Source organism: Triticum urartu, chromosome 4 (assembly GCF_003073215.2).
Source record: "Triticum urartu cultivar G1812 chromosome 4, Tu2.1, whole genome shotgun sequence".
Taxonomy (NCBI): Eukaryota; Viridiplantae; Streptophyta; class Magnoliopsida; order Poales; family Poaceae; genus Triticum; species Triticum urartu.
In genome coordinates this window covers 600,832,302-600,854,452 of record NC_053025.1, presented here as the reverse complement: position 1 = coordinate 600,854,452, position 22,151 = coordinate 600,832,302, and the positions used below count along the sequence as shown (strand labels likewise).

The 22,151-nt window shown below is 42.8% G+C and overlaps 1 protein-coding gene across 1 annotated transcript; it reads left to right on the top strand.

The window, feature by feature from the left end:
* Positions 1-932: 932 nt before the first annotated feature.
* Positions 933-21,807, top strand: LOC125554940 (ABC transporter G family member 45-like). Its single transcript, XM_048718299.1, has 8 exons — positions 933-1,063; positions 1,179-1,299; positions 11,031-11,119; positions 11,285-11,369; positions 11,460-11,619; positions 11,792-11,907; positions 11,982-12,032; positions 21,712-21,807. The coding sequence occupies exons 1-8, from the start codon at positions 933-935 to the stop codon at positions 21,805-21,807; spliced, it is 849 nt and encodes a 282-aa protein (XP_048574256.1).
* Positions 21,808-22,151: the final 344 nt, after the last annotated feature.

Genomic DNA, 22,151 nt, shown 5'->3' with positions numbered 1-22,151 from the left:
GGCAGCGACCCTGGACGGTGGTCCCATGGTTGGCTCTCCGGTGGCTTACCCTTTCAGTCATGTGGGCAACGAGAGGTGTTGCGGCTGTTGGCTTGGGCGCATTTCATGTCGTTGGCATATGCGTCGCCCAGATCCGAATCTGGGAGTGGGAATTCGCGTCGTATGGCCTCGCGTCATCGTGATGGCTCAACTGAGCTACTGAGCGAAAGCTCCACGCTTTGGCATCATCGTGATGGCTCGGGTGAGCTGTCATTGTGGTTCTCCTCTCCGTGTCAGGGCTCCAGGTGAAGACACATGTCCGATTCAGACTCGTCCGAAGCGACGCTCGACGTTGTTCCCCCTCTTAGGATGTTGTCGTGCAGACTAGATGTGCTAGGGTGTGGCGTGGCATTGTACTCTGGCTTCATTGTGTTCTCTTTCGGTAGTGTAGTCGTGCTCCCGATATTTCAGGATCGGCTTTGTTAGAGGGCTACCTCTCAATCTTGTATCGTTCCATCATATACGGTCTTTATTGCTTTATATATATAAGCGGGGCGTCAGCTTGTTTTGAGGTTTTTAAGTAGCTGAGGATCAAAATGAAGTCGGCGGCCGGCCCTGAATCAAACCATGCATGTGCATCTGGCAAACGTGAACCATGCATGCCTTCTGATATGATTAACCATTAACCATACTCGAGCCTACTTGGTGATGCCAGCCAGCTCGATGGCATGGCGGTGCCTCTTGTGGATGGAGAAATAATGAAATCACACGAGGGAGGTGGAAACGTTGCTATCGATCGAACCCAAGACTCTCTTAAGTTACTACTAGCGTGCGTCGCTGATCGCCTGATCCTCGATCTATAATTAATCCAGGCGCATGCACGCCGAGGGCAAGCAGCAGCCACCCCCCACCCCCACCCCAAGTGCACGGCTCGCAAAGTAAGCGCGGCGGAAATGCCGTCGTCCCCGGCGACGAGTACCAAGCGCAGCTGTGAGGCCGGGCAGTCTAAACCCGGGCCGCCGCTGCCGCTCAGCCATGAGGACAACCGCCGCTTCCTCCAGATGCTCCGGCAAAAAAAGGAAAGGTACATACATATATGGAGGAGTATATGGAAAGTTCAGCACCATATATATACGTAGATATGTAGCAACTGTGTGTCTTTTACTTGCAATAACAGTTGTGCTTTCCATCGCATGCAGTCTGGGAGTCGCCGGGCCCAAGGTGGAGGTGCGGTTCGAGGATCTCGCCGTGGAGGCACACGTCCGCATCGGCCGCCGGGAGCTGCCGACGCTGCTCAACTGCGCCGTCAACGCCGCACAGGTATGTCCGCATCGTTTTGGCCGGCGATCGACCAGCCTGTTGCCCTCCTACCATCTCCTCAAACTGTAGACACGATCTTCAAAGTGGTGCGTTGCTGGCGGCCGGGTAGGCGTGAATAAATAGAATCATGGCGAGCTGACGCCTCTCAGCCTGTTTCCCTGCTCCTAGTCAGTTGCTGCTTTGCATCGCTCCTACTCCTAGTCCTGGTCAGTTGATCGCTGTGATGTATATAAGCAGATCTTAGTTTTGGTGAACTGCCTAGTTACCTTTCGTGAACTGCTATGTCTTGACTGTTGAGGTACGACATGCATGTGGAAGCCCAAGACCTCTAGTTCATGCATCCTTCACTTTTAGCTCTCTAGCCTCTGCTTATGCAGTTTCTAACAGACAACGTGATTTCAACTAGCGGGCAAAGGGGCGGCGGCACACCGCGTCCGTGCAACTGCTCTTGACTTATACAATTGTTGTTGCTGCTCAAAAACTATAACAACATAGTACACATGTCGGATGAGTGGAAAAGTATATCAGGTTAAAATATTATGGGGATACATTGCAGTGGCTAGATGAGACAAATTTGCTTATTAAAAAAGAAAATCCAGTGAAGTGCAATAGTTTCTTTACAGTTAAGCTATCATAAGGAAATGTGAAATAGAAGATTGACAGGCTAAAACAGTGAGATCTTCTAGTAACACAGATCGTTTGACTCTCCAGTTGTGATAGTACATTCCTTTTTTTTTTACTCTGAAATCTTCAAATAGCTACTCCAAGTAGGAAGCAGACCATGGAGAAGCTGCTCGCATGCTTGTAAGTGTTCAAGGTAACCTATGCAAAGGCGTCAAAAAGTCAGCTTTAGGTTCCCTTCTCGTGGCATTTTCTGGAACTCTAATGGGTAATTCTGATGATTTTTTTTACAAAAATGACACCATACTCAGTGAACATGGGCTTACAACAGATCCTTATATGCCATGGAAAATAATGTGTTCACGTTATCATTTAAACGTTCTCTATGGCTCTAAATATTTGAGGAAAAAGATATTAATCCATGGTTTTGTTTATGACTTATTGAACCAAAACATCAAATTTACCTTAACCACAAGTCTGAAATTATTGGTAGAGTTAGTTCCAATTATAGTGCCACGATAAAGTGAGCTTATGTCATCTAAAAATATCACCGATTGCTTCTAACCACTAAGGGATAAAAGAAGAGAAACTAATAACTAAACTCACCAAACCTGAAATAGCTCATTATCCAAGGCAATCTAACACTGAAAAGAGTTCTTTCTGCAAAAGATTAAATTTGCTTGATCGCCATATTAAAATGTTGCCAAAGAACCAACCTTATGTTAATTCGAATTTTGCTTTGACCCACATAAAGAGAATTTTTTTTCCCTGCTTGCTGATTTAGTTGCTAACAATGGTATTTAGTAGCAAATGAATCAAGGCTAGTACTGGAAGATAGTTGTTTCATGTAAGAAAAGAGGACACACACAAAAATTGCCACAACAATGCTCATATGGACAGGCAAGCTTTGTCTTTTCCATGGTAGATGATAATCAATATACTCAATTCTTTCAAATGGATACACATGACAAATATATCATATGAAGAAAAGTTGGAAATGTCAAACATGCATGCCTAGCTAACTAGCTATAGGACAATGCTAGAAAGAACTTTTGAACTGATCGTATGTTTGCTTGATAATCCAAGAAGATTCATCTTTGAAGTGAAAATGCTTGTTGTCAATATGTGGAAGGAGGGCCGGAGAAACTTGCACGGAGCATCGAAACAATGTGTTGGTACACCCTTAAGAACTGGAATTGCTATCTGGAATACCGATCACTTGAAAAACAATTCATCTATACATTTGAAGTCTGAGAAATTACATTGCGTTATTTGTAGTATTATATAAGATACAAATTTGCATACCTAGTTCTTTTGCATGGCGGAAACATCGAGAAATAAAATTAGAAAATTGACAACTAAAACTAACTATTGCCAAGGTGAGAATGGGATTTTCTTCATATATGGTGAAGTTGATGTCTAAGAAAGAATTCGATAATCTGGACCGAGATAACAAATATAATTTATTAAAAGTATAAAGCTGGCATAAAGATAACTATTTTTAAAAAGGTGTAGTTGTAAAGCAGTGTATTCCTTTTTGACACCGAGTCAAAGCTGTGAACCAACCAAACGAACACGCATCAAAACACGGGTAGCGCGAACTGAGCGTAGCTCACATGGTTAGCTTCCTTCTGATGGTACCATCCCACTAGGGTTCACGTCTTAGACTATGCCACGAGTGCTCGCATTTTCATAGATTTATTTCAGCCTTTTCGGCGATGTTTGTTCAGTAGGAGGAGATGTCACTGTCGACTACGAAGGCGCCTGTAGTGACTTCGTCAATCTCAAGATGTTGTGCTGGCTCGGTATCTCGGAGATGCTCATAGAAGTAGAGTGTGTATGCGTGTGTTCATAGGGGTGAGTGTATGTGTGTGTACGTGGGCATCAAAGTGTGCTACGAAGACGTCTGTGGTGACTTTGTCAATCTCAAGATATTGTGTCGGCTCAGTATCTCGGAGGTGCTCATAGAGTTACGGTGTGTGTGCGCGCGTTCATAGGTGTGTATGTGCGTATGTGGGCATCAACATCGACTACCAAGACATCTGCGTTGACTTCGTCAATCTCAACATGTTGCGCCGGCTCAGTATCTCGGAGGTATTAATTGAGGTAGAGTGTGCATGCGCACGTTCATATGGGTGTGTGTATGTGAACATCTACGTTGTACTGCGTTAAAAAATCAGTAGCAAAACACAAAAGGAAAAATCCAATAATTAACCAAATAAAAAATCAAACACATGTCAGCTAGAAATGGATTCATGCAAAGCACTTCAAATGCACGGCAGCAGCCCTTGCTTAGCTTCTTTAATTGTTTTATATATTACTCCATTCACTTCCTTACACAAGGCCACTTCATATTTGTATGTCTAACTAACAATTAACTTTACCACTAAAAATGAGTTCATGCCATAAAAGGTGTTATGCACATTTCAAACAACTTTCCGATGATATATTTTCGATGACATTCAATTCATATTTTGATAACCAAAATTATAAGTCAAAGTTTGATACGAAAAATGAGATGGCCTTGTATAAAAAAAATATAATGTAATTCGAGACAGAATTCTCTTTTTCAAAAAAAAAAACGAGGATCCACGAAGCTGTAGCAACCTGGGCCAAGCCGTGCTTGAGGAGGATGTGGATCACCTCCAGCACAAGCGGACTTGTGTAGTTCGACGTCAACACCTGAACTTAATGTTATTTCTCAGGCATTGCTTTCCCTAGAGACACAACAAATAATACACGCATATGTATGTACTTGACGTTCGTACATGACCTTTTTTAAAACAATCCATAATTTATAGTGTTACAGGAGAAAACAATTCAATATATGAGTGGGGCGGGGATTGTTTTTGCCTGAGTAAATACTTAAAGCCATTACATTTGGAGCACACTTCTAGGTGACCACCACCATTTCAATTTTTTTAAACACCACTTTTGGGATGAGTGGTCCCAAAAATCACTTTGGTTTAGAGCGTTCTAGTAACGAATACGACGACCCTGGAACTTCAAATTAGGAGTGGCATGCCATCGTATGTGGCCACTATATTGAGGTGGACATAAGCCCCACCTGCTTTTTTGATAAAGGGCGATTTCATTACTTCAAGATGTAGCATCGAGCGAATGCAGATCATTATGAGTAACACCCGACCTCTGCATAACTAGATACACACAGCCAAACACGAAAGTCTGACAAAAAGACATAACACAAAACCGACAAATCAACAATACTAGACATATAGACCGACACTATGCCTACGTCGAAAGAAGTGGTGGATCAATCTGTAGGTTATACTGGCACCCATGTTAGAAAAAAAAAACCTCCGTAGCCACCTGCTTCTATCGCGTACACACCGCCTTGAACAGCGGTTCGTACTCTGCTCGTTGTAGCATAGACCATGTACGAAGCGAGTGTGTACACCATGTATAAGCCCCACCTGCTTAGTTGTTCTCTTCTTCTCCCTGCTTCCTCCTGTCTCCCATCTCTTTCTTTCAGGCTTTTCTTTTTTAAAAATTAGAAGAAACACTTGTTTTCCAGGAATCCTGCACAAAAAAGGGGTGGTTTTGAGTAATATACTCACCTAGAAGTTTCTTGTAGAGATATATATGCTTATTACTAATAATGAACACAACTAGTTGGGCGTAAGCACCAGGGACATCTCCAGAAATTTCACACCCTGGGGTGAAAATCAAAATAGGTCCCTAAATGTCAAAAGGTTCATTTAAATGAAAAACTAACATAACTAAAGTATACTCCCGCTCAACTATATAACTTAAAATGCGCGTTATTCGGTACAATATTTATGAAATATATCAAATAGTAATGCTAAAGTAGTAATGATGGTAATAAAGCAATAAATTAACCTCACGTTCTGCCGAAAAGCAACATTTCTCTAATATTTATATTGACATTAAATCTTCAATCATTTCTTCATAACTAATATTCTCAAAGACATCCTTTTCAAGTTATATTGTGTCCAAACCACAAATTATAATGGTACAATAATTGCCTAGCATGATTAAATCAATGTCAATGGTCACATCTTTTGGAAGGAACATACAAGCTGGTTTTTGTAACGCGTTGACACAAAAGATATGTACTTATTTTAAATCCTTTCTAATAAGTATTTCTATGAAAAGATATCATTCCACCAAGGAGCGCGTATTTTTACGGAGAGGCAATTTTTCAGAAAGAAACGTGTCTTTCCACAAAGACCAAGGGGCATGTATTCCCCAAAGAGGCACCCTTTCACCTAGGGACATCTTTTAACCAAAATACATGAGCATTCGTAAGCTCCAATTGTCAAGATCTAACAATCTTGACCGATCCTCGATATAATCTAATGTATGCTCCTTTTAGAGTGGCGTGGCCTAACGTGCGCTGCATTTGGAGTTAATTTTAGAATAAAAAGAGATCAAGGAGTACTTCTTCAAAATATTTAGAATATCAACAAAAACCATATATTTATTAAGTGGGTCCTCATGGAAAATTACCTCACCAAAAAGTACATCAATATGTGTATGTTCTCCGCTTGTAAGTGCACCTTCAATATTAACACAAGCAAGCATCAAACTTGTTGTCCAAGGATCACAATCTATCTGAAGTAAGCAAGAAACCAAATGTTTATCGTACCTCTTATATTGTTTAAATTCCTTAGTGAGTGAAATGATAGCTTGATCAACGGAATGTATACAAGAATTGACCCTACATGACTCCTCCACAGATCATCATCTACATCCTCATCAAATCTACTTTTTTTCTTTTGATATTATGTTTGGTGCGGAATTCTAGACGAATATCCATCTCCATTGATTTTTTTAGTATTCCAATGCTTTTGAAAATCCAGTTACTCTATACCTAGTGAAAAAGGAAATAAGGCCATGTGCAAATTCAAGTGCAATATTGATAACCATATCCTTTGATCATAACTATTTGTTGATCAAATTAGCAGCAGATAGTATTTCATACCATGTGATTACTGACACTCAAAATTCAAAGCCACAAAGATTATTTCGGCCAACGATTGACCTCCAGTACTTGTCGATGGTTCTTTATCACTTTCATCCACTTGTAGTAAGGAATCCCTTACTTCTGGTAGTTGAGATCTTATAGCCTTAACACCATCAACAGGACTGTCCTAATGGTTCGATGGCAATGACATGAGAGTCAATCATGTGTTATGTTAGCTATGAATTTTTTTTGTTGTATTAGAATTAGCAAATGTCGTATAGATGCGTTGGATAACTCCAAAAAATATGTTGCTTTTTAATAAGACTTTGCCATATCACATAGAGTCATACTATGACAACCACAAGCTAAACTCTTTTCTTATCTACATATGTTTCTTTTGTGCCCCTAGAAATTTTCCTTTCAAATTCAACCTATTATCATATTTTGTGCTCTTACGTTGTCCACATCAGGGTCAAGCCTTCCCTTTTTACAACAACAAATAATCCTTATCCAAGAGTATCATTCACATCCATAAAACCAAAGAAGGATTGTTTAATGTAAAAAGAACCTGAAGATGCGTCAATGTTCCTAATTATCAAATACATATTTTCTTGGTGGCTTGCATCAGGAATGCAATCAAGTATAACCAATAAGTACTTTGCTTATTTTGCCTTTTCAATTATTTCAGACCTGATTGTAGCAGCGAGCAAATTTAACTCACTCTAGATAGAACGACCAAGACAATTGTCACAAAATTTATCATTGGTGATGCAGTCAACATGCTCTTTGAAAACTGGCTCAAATTCAACTAACATTAGAATTAGTCCTATTACTCCCATGAAATGCAATATTATGATGTGCAAGAAATTTTACCTTTAAAAGAATCGTGAACAAAACTTTTCTCCAATTATCCCTTTCTTCGCTTAGCAACTTTATTTTTTTATTCTTTTGCAACCTAAGCTGCAATGCACACCATGTAATCATATTTGTGACTATGTTTTCTACTAGTTTCATGCTCTTTAAGTCTACTACCAAGATGACTCCTTTATTAAAGCTCCAATTTGCAAACTACCTTCCCATGAGCCCCTATCTTAATAATTTGCATAAAATAATTACTTTGTCAATATCTTTCTTGTGTACAAGCCATCATGTGTCACACTTTTATCCATTAGATAGAAATCTAGTGTATGGTAGGTAAAAAACCTTCTAGACAATTTATTTCTAGGACCATGCTCAATAAACAAGTTTCTTTTAGCACCTAAATATCTATCATTCGGTACCAATTGCATCCCAAGTTCTTGGTCAAATATATCGTGTTGAAAAGGATTATGGATGTTATCAGAAATATTAGAACTACTACTTTCATCAACAGAATTAACAATATCACCTTCATTGGCAGTACTACAAACAACCTCCATGGGCAATATTAGCATCTCCCCTTAATGATAATGTTACCATCATCAACTTCATCAATTTCTGCATCATGATTGTCAACCTCTACAACTTCATTACCAAGACTGTCATAAACATTAACCTCTACAATTTCTGCATCATATTTTTTTATTGTAGATCCACTTATTTTGCTCCGTATGTAGTCACTTGTTGAAATCTGTAGAAAGACAAATATTTAGAAACGGCGGGAGTATTTGTTAACAAAAATGGTGTGGTATGCGTGACATTGTTAATACAATTATCAGTAGGTTCAAATTTGGAATGATAATTTGTATACAGATTGCCATGTTCGCACCGGTTGACTTAAAATATTCGTTAATGGAAATGGCGTGGAATGGGTGGATTGGGAAGAGGTTGATGGCGGAGACACCATACCCGAAGGCGTAGGCCATGGGCGCCGACGGATACATTGCGATGATCCATGTTGGAAATGCCCTAACAGATGCAAAGTTGACCCGAACCGAAATAATGTGCTCCTGGAAAGCGTGAGCCATGCGCTCGGATTAAGGGTTAACAATTACGATGACAGCTAGGAACTTGTTGTTGCGTAGCTAAGTGGAGCAAATCCTGTGGTTCCTACTGCTGGAGATGCTCTAATTAAAGTCGCCCCGAATCGAAACCATGTGCTTCGGTCAAGCATGAACCTTGGCCTAGCTAGCTCGGGGTAACAATGACTCAATGAGAGTAGTGAAGCAACCCAATCACATAAGAGAAAGGTGTAACAGCTCCCGGGTGCCTCTACATAGGACCATGCTCAATAAACAAGTTTCTTTTAGCACCTAAATATCTATCATTCGGTACCAATTGCATCCCAAGTTCTTGGTCAAATATATCGTGTTGAAAAGGATTATGGATGTTATCAGAAATATTAGAACTACTACTTTCATCAACAGAATTAACAATATCACCTTCATTGGCAGTACTACCAACAACCTCCATGGGCAATATTAGCATCTCCCCTTAATGATAATGTTACCATCATCCACTTCATCAATTTCTGCATCATGATTGTCAACCTCTACAACTTCATTACCAAGACTGTCATAAACATTAACATGAGGAATTTGATTTTCATCGTCAAGTTGCAAGTCGGTCACAACAAATCAATAAATAGCTCCCCGTGCAAGGCTTTGTTGTTTGTATTGTTGGTTGTCTTGTTTTCGTCTTCGCAATCAAATTGATCGAGCATCATTGCCTACTACTTAATGTTTCATTTGCGCAACTGGATGGAAAATAAGTGAGCGGGTTCCATTATCGGATTGGAAGCAGAAATTCAAAGCTTTGCCATGGTTTGGTCTTCCTATCCTCCAAGCTTAAGCCAGCCCATCTAGCATTTTCTTGTTTCCCAGGTGACAAGAAAATAAGACCACAACTGCCATGACCAGATAACAATTTTACTGTAAAAAATCTCTCTAATGGGGGCCCATGGTTTTGGGGACCCTATGTGGCCGCTCAAGTCACACACACCCTCATTGACGGGCCTAGTAAGCACATGAATTTCCAAATTAGGAACATGCTAGCATGTTCTACAACAAGTTCGTGATTTCAGGATTTTTCTCATTGTCACCGGCTCATAAAAAAAGTTGTGTGCCAGATCCACGCATCACACAGTCGTCATCTACGTCAAACTATCCAACCCTAAAACCAACTATTATGCTAGGTTGGATATTTTGAAACCACACCTCATACCAACATTAATCACGCCCTAAAGTTGAGGCTACTACCAAGTTGGCCCCGTTGTCCTAATTTATTTGTCATTCAATATTTCCATTCCAAGCCATGGCACATTATCCATCTATGTTTTTTAGAGGACTGCAACCTCACTCCTTAGGAACCCACCTCTTGAAGAAGGAGCACATAACTCTATAGGGCACCCGATTTAACTCCAAAGTGTCTGAGCCTAGCCGGCCCTACAAGGCAACATGCTTGGACTACCTATTTGCAATGTCCTTATGGCCGACAGAACTAGGCATGCATTAAAAACAAATGGCGGTGACCTCGTACACTTCCGTGGACTTATTTTATTGGAAGTTGTTTGGTTGCAAGGTCCAAACGTGGATAAAACATGTGTCAAACAAATCATAAGACTAAAAATATACCCTATTAGCTTTCCGAGTAGCTAAAATTGGATGCCATGTTTGTTTGATATAGTTATTAATTCTATTTTCTAATGGGTGCACATAGTGGAAAATGAAAAAAACATCATTTGTTCGTTAAAATAAAGATGTGATATCAAGAGACCCCCTCACAATGCTTCCCCCTCGACCGTCTGTTCACCTAGATGAAGTGGCAAGACACCTCACACTTGCTTGACTCAGGAGCGCATTTTTCAATGTTGCATGAATGGTTGGGACGCGACCCTCCCCAACACCCATCTCATTGTTTTATGGGACACTGATGCATGTTGGCGGCAAAACCTCACATTGGTTGCAGCTCATAGGTCAAACCACTAGAGAAAGACTATCCTCGTTAGAAATGGAGGTGGAATTAGGTCTCCAAATGTGTCATGTTGCTTTCGTGAAACGATGTTCTTGCAGCAAATAAGTTGTTAGAGTTTTGTCAACCACGCATTCTATTGTACCTCCATACCCTATATGTGAAGTTATTAATTTCGTGTGCATTCGAGCCCGCTGTGATTGACTATTCTATACAAATGTGAGGAAACTGCGTGCATGCGGTTCAAATAATCTTTTGATTGTTATTTGTGTAGGATTTGGTGTCATTTTTTCACATGTATTCTAGAAGGAAAGGAGCAATCAAAATCATAAATGAAGCAAGCGGCAAAATTCGACCATCAAGGTATATATGCATACTTTTTACTAGCGTAAAAGTAAGAATACATTTTGTACCTCAAACAAATTGTTCCAAGGAATGACATCTTCGCATAGTACCACAACTGAAAGTTCATGACTTATTAATTTACGGACCTAAGATCCTGAAAAGTTGTAGTATGAACATAACTAGGATGACACTTCTTCTCGGAGCGCCCGGTTCTGGGAAGACAACATTTTTGAAGGCATTGGCAGGAAAGTTGGATTCATCCCTAAAGGTAGGCTGGGTTATGTACATACCACCAAAAACACCTACATACGTGGTCTAATGGAAATTGCATTTTTCTTGATGTAAAATATCTTACTAGCGCAAAGGAAAAATCACATACAATGAAGAAGAAGTGAATTGCTCAACACCTCAACACATGCATGCTTACATTAGCCAGTATGATGTTCACCATGCTGAGATGACTGTCAGAGAGACAATTGATTTCTCGTCCAATATGTTGGGAACCATTAATGAATTTGGTAAGTCATTGTCCTAAGCATGGTGTGCTATTCATATTATAGGTCTTACATATAGATCAAGATTATGTGCTTATGAACGAGATTAATTTTGTAACAAAATGCATAAAGTGGAACTCAAAAAGCTCCCATGTAGATGGTAAAGGTATCCTTTATTTTTCATCTACATGGATAGTAATCAATACGATTCCTGTATTTGGAATGTTAAACGTAGAGATGATGGGACAATCAGTAAGAAGAAAGCAGGGTGAGCTCAATGAAGTGAAACCAAATCTTGACGCATTTATTAAGGTGGTTACTTCGATTTTCTCAATTTTTAATAATTACATTTATCTCCCCAACCACTTAAGATATGTTATCTACAGGCTACGACATTTGGAGAAGGAACTAACCTTACAATGAACTATATTATCAAGGTACCAGTAACTTTTCAATCTACTATTATTTATCTTGACAACATAATCACAAGATTTGTGTGATGTAGATACTTGGTTTGTCTGAGTGTGCTGATATCCTAGTGGGGGTGAGATGAGAAGAGGCATATCGGGAGGACAAAAGAAAAGGGCAACAATTGGTTAGCATTTTATACTTTGTGCCATGTATTTTGTTCCTCTTTGTTGAAATTTTAGCCTCTCTTGAAATTTACTACCAACTTTGCCCTGATAGCTTGACCTTTATGGAGAAAACTAAATTCCCGATCCCTTAACTTACCTACTTGACCATTTTAGCGTTATATCGACTAGAGGGGGGTGAATAGGCGATTTTTATGAAAGTCTTCAAAACTTGGAAGTTTCGAAGACAAACGATAGAAATAGACCTATTACCATGCAGCGGAAGGTAGACTACACTAGGCAAACCATAGTCAAGTATTCAATGAAGTGAAAGCATAATGACCTATAGCAGCTAGGTAGTTAGGATCAGGTAGGAAGATATTATGAAGCCAAACAGAACACGCAGTCACTCAGTGAAGACAAAAGATAGTGCAATCATACAATGACTTCACAAGGACCAATAGTAAGTAAAGGGAAGGGAAGGATGAAACCAGTGACTCGTTGAAGACAATGATTTTTTAGACCAGTTCCAGTTGCTGTGACAACTGTACGTCTGGTTAGGGCGGCTAGGTATTTAAAACTGAGGACACACAGTCCCGGACACCCAGTCCTGAACACGCAGCTCAGGACACCCAGTCCTCACCATATTCCCCTTGAGCTAAGGTCACACAGACCTCGCCCAATCACTCTGGTAAGTCTTCAAGGTAGACTCCCAAACCTTCACAGACTTCATTCACCGACGATCCACAATGACTCTTGGATGCTCAGAACGCGACACCTAACCGGCTGGAGGATTCACAGTCCTCAATTGTAATAAGTCTTCAGATCACACAGACAGGAAGACTTAAGTGATGCCTAACACTCTTTGGCTCTGGGTGGTTAGGGCTTTATCCTCGCAAGGAATTCTCTCTCAAAGGCTTCGAGGTGGGTTGCTCTCAAACGACAAAAGCCGTACTCTAACTCTGAGCAGCCAACCGTTTATGGTTGTAGGGGGTGAGCTATTTATAGCCACTAGGCAACCTGACCTGATTTGTCCGAAATGACCCTGGGTCACTAAGGAACTGACACGTGTTCCAACGGTCAGATTTCAAACACACACGGCAACTTTACTTGGGCTACAAGCAAAGCTGACTTGTCCGACTCTGGACAAGATTCGCTCTCATAGTCTTCACTCGAAGACATAGGTTTTGGTTAAGCATCACTTCAGTCATTCTGACTGGTTCTCTTGGACCCCACTTAACAGTACGGTGGTTCCTATGACTCAACAAGGAAGAAAAAGAACTACGGAAGATCTAAGTCTTCGAGCTCCATAGGCTTCATGCGATGTCTTGTCTTGTCATAGTCTTCAATGTGAATATCTTCACATACCACCTTTGACATCAATGTCTTCATACATTTTTAGGGGTCATCTCTGGTAGGAAAACCGAATCAACGAGGGACTTCTACCTGTGTTATCCTGCAATTCTCACAAATACATTAGTCCCTCAACTAGGTTTGTCATCAATACTCCAAAACCAACTAGGGGTGGGACTAGATGCACTTACAATCTCCCCCTTTTTGGTGATTGATGACAAACTAGTTGAAGTTTTCAACGGGGAATATAATATGTGAAATTGTAAAGGATAAGGAATTGTCTTCATAAGTTGCAAGGGCTCCCCCTGAAGATGTGCATATGAGTAATTTGCTTTTGGAATGTAAATGCACATGGCAGGTTGTACTTGTGGAGATCCTCTTCAACTTATGATGACAATTCATTATGCATGTGAAGGTATGTGAAGATAATGACATGCATAATGGAAAATGGACGTCTGCAAAATGATCTAAGTGCGGAGTTTATCGTCGCACATGCGGAATTTATCATCGCATCACAAAGTAGCAAATAAGTAGCAGACGACCATCGAGTTTAAGTGTTACAACTCAAAGAACCAAATGTATCAAAACGAGAGTTGTAAACACTAGGCAAAATATAAAGCAACCGCCCATATGGACCCGCTTGAAGACTATCGAACTCATATGCTTCTCCCCCTTTTGTCAGTAAGGACCAAAAAGGTTTGAATACATAGAGCATCTACTCGTTCCCATGAAGAGTAGGTGAAGCAGCAGGGTCGTAGGTGGTGTTCGGCGGTGCAGAAGAACTTGGAGCAGTGTCGAAGCGTGCTGAAGGAGGGGGTGGTGAAGTAGCATCGTCTTCGTCCTCGATCACTCGGGCATTCACAGTTGCCGCAGAGGAAGAGAACTCAGAGTCTTCAAGAGATGGAGTTCGTCGCAGCACTACCCTTCGGGGAGGTGTGGAGTCAAACTTGAAGCGTTCAGAGAAGCCATCCTCTTGAAGATCATCTTTAGAGCACATAAGCGTCAGCCCTTTCCATGTGCGTCGAGAGGTTTCATGGGCAACAAAGGCATTCTTTGTGGCAAGATTGCGAATGCGGTTAACATCTACCAAGAGGCTTTGCATTTGGTGCTTCAGCCAGTCATGATGCCTATCCTGTTTCTGATGAAGAGCCACCAGAAGCTCTCGGTCATTGAGAACACGAGATTGCTTCTTGGGTCGTTGGGCAATAGTGCTTTCGGTGGCTTCAGTAAGGGCACGATGAGGTGCACGTGTAGTTCCAGCCAGAGGATAAACACGAGTGACTACTTCAACTCCTTCAATGTTCTGAGAGAAACTTTGATGCTCCGCATTCTGAAGACTAAGAGGCTCCTTGGCAGGCTCAGGATAAATGGCTTCAATGGACATATCCACATCAGGCAGAAAGATCCGATGATTGCGAGCAGATGGCTGATATGAGATAGCGGAGTGGAGTTTAATCAGCCGCATTATCCATGGAGCGTAGAACTTCAAGCCAAAAAGATCAGAGCCTGATGCAGCAAGTTGGCGGATGAAGAAGTCTTGTGCATTGAAACATTTGCCATGAAGAATATAGAAGACCAAAGTCTTCATTGCACATTCCAGCTTGGCATGTGGAGAATGCTCTTTGATGGGCCAGAGAGTTCGCCTTATGATGTGATAGATAGTCCTTGGCAGATACTCAAGGTCTTCAACAAAGAACTCCTTAGGATATGCAGCATCTTGTGGCAAGGGCTTCATCATACTGAGCATCTGACTCATGTTCGGTTCAGGCTTCTGAAAGATGTTCTCCATAGCTTCACTGTGAAGCTGACAGCCAGGTTCATAGAGATCTCCAGGAGTGGGCAGACCAGTGAGCTCAATGATATCAAAGGTTTTGGCTTCGTGATGAACATTTCCTGTCATCCATTCCAGGACCCAAGTCTTCGGATCTCTGTTGTAGCCACGTATGTGAAGTGTGGCATAAAATTGGAGCAGCAACTCTTCGTTCCAGTGCTCTTGGTCGGTGACAAAAGGCAATAGTCCAACCTTTTTGAAGCAATCCAGAGCTTCTTCCAGACAGGGCAGACCAGCTATTGCTTCGGTGTCAAGACGCTTATGTGGGAAGATGCGACCTTGATTGTACAGAATGCAGGAGTAATAGCTTCGCTGTGGATAGCTCCAGAACCGATCAGAAGATATTCGTTCCCTTGAGTAGGGGTTCTTGGAGCTGTTGAAGAAAGTGTTGTCTGCTTTGAAGCCGTTGACATTGAAGGATCCAGGTGCTGATGCAAGACCTGGAAACCTGGGCAACCTTGGAATTGGCTTCTGTACCTGAGGCCTGTGCTCAACATGATAGTCAAACTGAGGACCAGCAGCAGGCGCAGGAACAGAAGCAGTAGCATCATTGGCTTCACTGACTTCTGGTTCTTGGGTTGGTGTAGGCTCCACATTTGCTTCAGCCATGACAGCGTCAGTGGCTTCATTGGTGTTGGTGGTGGCAGCCTCAAGATTTTCTACCTCCACATGATGAGCTGGAGGGTCGGGCACAGACACGTTCTCTGCGAGAACAGCTTCTTCAGTAGTTGTGGGAGTGGGGACACGTTCTTCTTCTTGGGTGTCATCGGCTGATGCAGCCAGACTGTCTTCAGCAGCTTTAGCTTCAGATTCAAAGACTGGAGGCCTTGGTCCTTTGCGAAGCCTGCGTAACGCTGGCGACGCTTTTGGAAAAGGAGTTGGCTGGGCCTCAAGGTCATCTTCTTCTTGTTCTTGTGGGTGATCAGCCCATGATGCATCCTGAGCAATTGGCGTCAGAGGACGACCAATGCTGATGAGTTCGCTGTGCGTAAGCACAGGCGATGATACCTGTTGGTGCTCGATCTGAGGAAGAACTGCATCATCTTCAACATGGTCATGGTGACCAATGTCTTCAGCAGAAGTGGGATCAGCTGCTGGAAAGTCTTCAGCTTCATGAGCCTCTGTGAAAGTAGGCTCATGGACAGTCAGTTGGCGCTCTTGATGTTCAGCGGCAGGGCGAACCATGGAGATGGGTTCAACAAGTAAGGGCTCTGTGGGAGCAGCCCGTTCCTTCTTGGTCTTCCGCTTCTTCTTGGAGGGAGCAGCATCAGAGGCTTCAGAATGTTTCCTCTTTCTGGCTTCAGCCTCAGCAGTCATTGTCTTCTTCAGTTCTGAAGTGGTAGACCTGTCTTTTGGCTTCGAGCCAGTCATGCTGGTTGGGAAGACAATGGGATGTGCTTCCTGCCTTGATGCGTCGGGTTCGGCTATAGCGGGCTTCTTCTTCTGTTGCTGCTTTGCAGCCATCCTAGGGTCGATGCCAGGATGACCAAGGGCCTTGCGCTTCTCAGCCTCATTGTAGGCTTGCACACTCTTGTTAGCCAGGACCTTCATGCGCTCACGAGAACCTTAAGCTTCTGCACGTTTCTTGAGAAAGGCTTCTTTGAGCTCGTGCAGCATAATCTTGAAGTTTTTCACCTCTTGCACGCTGAGCTTGGCCATATGCTTCTTGAACTGAGCTTTCTCAAAGTCAATATTTTGCTTCAGTTTGACGATGCGCTGAGCTAGAGCTAGCTCTGAAGCAATAGCGCCATGGAAGGCGACACTGAGGCCAATTGGAAGTTGCAGATCTTCGAAGCTGAGGTTGGGCGTGTCAAACCACTCATCAATGAAGTTGTGGATGATTGCCACGTCAAAGAGAGGCAAATCATTGAAGATTTATGCTTCTTCTTTGCTCTTGATCAGTTGCTCAAGAGCGTCATCTGCAAGATCTTCATCACTGGACAGATCAATGGCATCGCTGCGCAGAATAGCAGCAGCAGTCAGTTCTTGGCTGGTGTGTGGCAGAGGCATCTTGACTTTCTGGGGCTTGGAGATGCGTGATAGATCTTCAGACTGCACACTGTCTTCAGGAGGTGCAGTAGCCAATGGCTTCGCCCGTGAGATTTTTGGTGCTGAGGCAGGCTTTGAAGCTTTAGGCTGCTTCAGTTTCTTTGGCTTCGGCGCTGTAGGCGCTTCATCAGATTCAGCGTCATCTGCAGGCTCATCCACGGCTGTCCCTTGAACCACGATATGAGTGATGAGACCTTCCAGGTTGTAGAAGGGCCCAACAATATTGGGTTCAGCTTCGCGGGTGCCATCGGCACGGGGAGCAGAGGGACCAGGGTTGAAGTCTAGTCCCAAAGACTTCTTGTTCTGCTTCGCCGAATTCTGGGCAAACTGGAAGTTGCGCTTGAAAAGGTTGTCGTCTCGACACCATAGCAGTGATGATGGGTCAGCATCCGCGGGCTGTGGTCCACGGACTATGCAGGGATAGAAGCCTTGTTCAATGGCTTCAGCTCTGGACCTGGGTTGAAGATTTTTGTATAGGATGTCTCCCCAAGGTTGCTTGATGGCATTTTTCTCAGCATATTCCTGGGTCACAAACCGGTATTTGAACCATTGTTCTACCCAATATCTTCGAATCCATTGGATTCGGGTCTTGCGCTGATTGTAATCCTCTTCAGGATCTGTCTTGTAAAGCTCTGAGAGGTCATCAGGCAAATCTCTTGATGTTCCCCCACGACGCTGTCTGCCTCCCTTCCTTACAGATATCTCTGTAGCCATGAACTTTAAACTGAATGGCTTCAACACGTTCAAAGGCTTCAAAGGCTTTCGCTTGCTGGACAAACAGGAATTGGCTTCGGGAGAATTTATATGATACTGTAAGAATTCTGCAAATGAATGCAGACTATGAGAACCAAGGGATTCTCCCACGGACATGTACCTGTGACAGCATTAAGGTGCGAGGGAAGGGGAAGAGGTCATATGCATTCTCAGAAGATTTTGAAGATAAATCAGTTTAGAAGACATTGACCTCATCATGCGAAGACATTCACTCATAGATAAGGAGTTGGTTCCAGATTTGTACGGATCCACGGATCAGTACAAGTGAGGAATCTAACTACTTTGTGAAGCATAAGTGAACATACTAGGCATAATATGAGATGCAGTATGAAGTGGATCCAACATGTATGAACAGAAACTACTTGTGGTAGAAAGTGACGAATCTGTAGGATCAAAGGGGCCGTAAAAAGGAGGTTTTTATTTACCACACAAGGAACTGCTAGACGGAGTGGAAGAGGAGGCCGAGCAGTTCGATCGTCTGTGCCCTAACTTGGCGACGGAGGACACCTACGGCGACGGCGGAGAGGACGATGTCCGCGGTCGGCGTGAAGACGGCGTCGGAGAGGTTGCGGTAGCTAAGTGCTTCATCGCCGGCGTCGTCGAGGGCTAGCGGTGGCGCTAGGGTTCGTGCGAGAGTGGAAGAAGAGATAATGACTATGGTGTGGCGTGTATTTATAGGGACAGGGGCGGCTCAGTGTTATTACACAGGTGCCCCTGGAGATTCACATCTGAGGAACACGTGGCCATCATGCAGCATATCGGAGGTTGTTCCACGTCCCACGCACGCCTGGATTGTCGGGTGGTCGTTCCCACTTCTCCGGGTTTCAGGTGAAGGAATTAGCATTGAAAGCGGACTTAATGTTTGTCTCTGTATCTTCTGCTGACAAGGACGCAGAGAAGACATTTGACAGTTTCAAGAGAATGCATATGATTTGGAGAGTTAGAGTTTGAGATAGAAAGCATAGAGAGGTTAGGGTCCGATCACATTCACTTAGTTCAAAAGATTCAACAAGAAGACATAGCTATAAGTGAATGCTGTAGAGAACAGAACACTAGTATATATATATATAATCAACATAGTGAAGATAATCATGAACACATGTTGAGATTGAAGCCAAACCAAATGTGAAGACATAGCAAATGTAACGCCATGAGTGAAACACTTCAAACAGAACATTTGGTGGTGGTGTTACCCACCGTATAGGAAGTGTTAGACCCATACACGGCGCACAATTATCGTGGCGCTCCGAGGTCATTGAGCTTGATCGTGAAGACTTTCTGAAGCCTTTCTTCTTGGTGAATTTTTGGAACTTCTTCACAAGCATAGCAAGCTCATTTCCAATGTCTTCAGGATCATCAGAACTGCTGTCGGATTCTTCTTCAGATGTGGAGACAGCTTTTGCCTTCAAGGCACGAGTTCGCCCATAGTTGGGACCGTAGATGTCTCTTTTTTCAGAAAGCTGAAACTCGTGTGTGTTGAGCCTCTCAAGTATGTCAGACGGATCGAGTGTCTTGAAGTCAGGACGTTCTTGAATCATCAGGGCTAGGGTGTCAAACAAGCTGTCAAGTGATCTCAGGAGTGTCTTGACGACTTCATGCTTAGTGATCTCAGTGGCGCCGAGAGCTTGAAGCTCATTTGTGATATCAGTGAGTCGATCAAATGTGAGCTGGACATTCTCATTGTCATTTCTCTTGAAGCGGTTGAAGAGGTTGCGAAGGACGCTGATTCTCTGATCTCTCTGGGTTGAGATGCCTTCATTGACCTTGGAGAGCCAGTCCCATACTAGCTTAGATGTTTCCAAAGCACTTACACGGCCATACTGTCCTTTGGTCAGATGACCACAGATGATGTTCTTGGTAGTGGAGTCCAGTTGAACGAACTTCTTGACATCAGCAGCGGTGACACCTTCACCAGCCTTAGGAACGCCATTCTTGACGACATACCATAGGTCGACGTCAATGGCTTCAAGATGCATGCGCGGAGGGATATTCAGTTCCATCAAAGACGGGACATGCAGCGCAGACTTTAATTATCCCTGCAGTCGACATAGCTAAAACTCCAGGTGGTTAAACCGAATCACACAGAACAAGGGAGTACCTTGCTCTGATACCAATTGAAAGTGCGTTATATCGACTAGAGGGGGTGAATAGGCGATTTTTATGAAAGTCTTCAAAACGTGGAAGTTTCGAAGACAAACGATAGAAATAGACCTATTACCATGCAGCGGAAGGTAGACTACACTAGGCAAACCATAGCCAAGTATTCAATGAAGTGAAAGCACAATGACCTATAGCAGCTAGGTAGCTAGGATCAGGTAGGAAGATATTATGAAGCCAAACAGAACACGCAGTCACTCAGTGAAGACAAAAGATAGTGCAATCATACAATGACTTCACAAGGACCAACAGTAAGTAAAGGGAAGGGAAGGATGAAACCAGTGACTCGTTGAAGACAATGATTTGTTAGACCAGTTCCAGTTGATGTGACAACTGTACGTCTGGTTAGGGCGGCTAGGTATTTAAATCTGAGGACACACAGTCCCGGACACCCAATCCTGAACACGCAGCTCAGGACACCCAGTCCTCATCGTATTCCCCTTGAGCTAAGGTCACGCAGACCTCGCCCAATCACTCTGGTAAGTCTTCAAGGTAGACTCCCAAACCTTCACAGACTTCGTTCACCGGCGATCCACAACGACTCTTGGATGCTCAGAGCGCGACGCCTAACCGGCTGGAGGATTCACAGTCCTCAAGTGTAATAAGTCTTCAGATCACACAGACAGGAAGACTTAAGTGATGCCTAACACTCTTTGGCTCTGGGTGGTTAGGGCTTTATCCTCGCAAGGAATTCTCTCTCAAAGGCTTCGAGGTGGGTTGCTCTCAAATGACAAAAGCCATACTCTAACTCTGAGCAGCCAACCGTTTATGGTTGTAGGGGGTGAGCTATTTATAGCCACTAGGCAACCCGACCTGATTTGTCCGAAATGACCCTGGGCCACTAAGGAACTGACACGTGTTCCAACGGTCAGATTTCAAACACACACGGCAACTTTACTTGGGCTACAAGCAAAGCTGACTTGTCCGACTCTGGAAAAGATTCGCTCTCATAGTCTTCACTCGAAAACATAGGTTTTGGTTAAGCATCACTTCAGTCATTCTGACTGGTTCTCTTGGACCCCACTTAATAGTACGATGGTTCCTATGACTCAACAAGGAAGAAAAAGAACTACGAAAGATCTAAGTCTTCGATCTCCATAGGCTTCATGCGATGTCTTCTCTTGTCATAGTCTTCAATGTGAATATCTTCACATACCACCTTTGACATCAATGTCTTCATACATTTTTAGGGGTCATCTCTGGTAGGAAAACCAAATCAATGAGGGACTTCTACCTGTGTTATCCTGCAATTCTCACAAACACATTAGTCCCTCAATTAGGTTTGTCATCAATACTCCAAAACCAACTAGGGGTGGGACTAGATGCACTTACAACTGTTATTTATCTTAACAACATAATCACAAGATTTGTGTGATGTAGATACTTGGTTTGTCTGAGTGTGCTGATATCCTAGTGGGGGATGAGATGAGAAGAGGCATATCGGGAGGACAAAAGAAAAGGGCAACAATTGGTTAGCATTTTATACTTTGTGCCATGTATTTTGTTCCTCTGTTTTGAAATTTTAGCCTCTCTTGAAATTTACTACCAACTTTGCCCTGATAGCTTGACCTTTATGGAGAAAACTAAATTTCCGATCCCTTAACTTACCTACTTGTGGATTTTGCATCGCTGAATTTCAAAGCTAGTCCACTTTGCACAAATAAGTTGCCAAAAGTAGACAAATATGGACAAGTTTGGTACCTCGACTGAACCAAATTTTCCCATGCCGACCCAGCAGGGTATTGAACAATTGTCTCTCATGTGTCAAAAATTCTATTTCCTTCCGGATATCTATAGTGTGGACATTTTGTCGAGAACTC

What these genes read in the sequence shown, in the direction of transcription:
- LOC125554940 (XM_048718299.1), top strand. Translation starts at nt 933, where the DNA reads ATGCCGTCGTCCCCGGCGACGAGTACCAAGCGCAGCTGTGAGGCCGGG. An exon ending in GCGCCGTCAACGCCGCACAG is followed by an intron (nt 1,300 to 11,030) that starts GTATGTCCGCAT and finishes TTATTTGTGTAG; the next exon opens with GATTTGGTGTCATTTTTTCA. An exon ending in GGCAAAATTCGACCATCAAG is followed by an intron (nt 11,120 to 11,284) that starts GTATATATGCAT and finishes GAACATAACTAG; the next exon opens with GATGACACTTCTTCTCGGAG.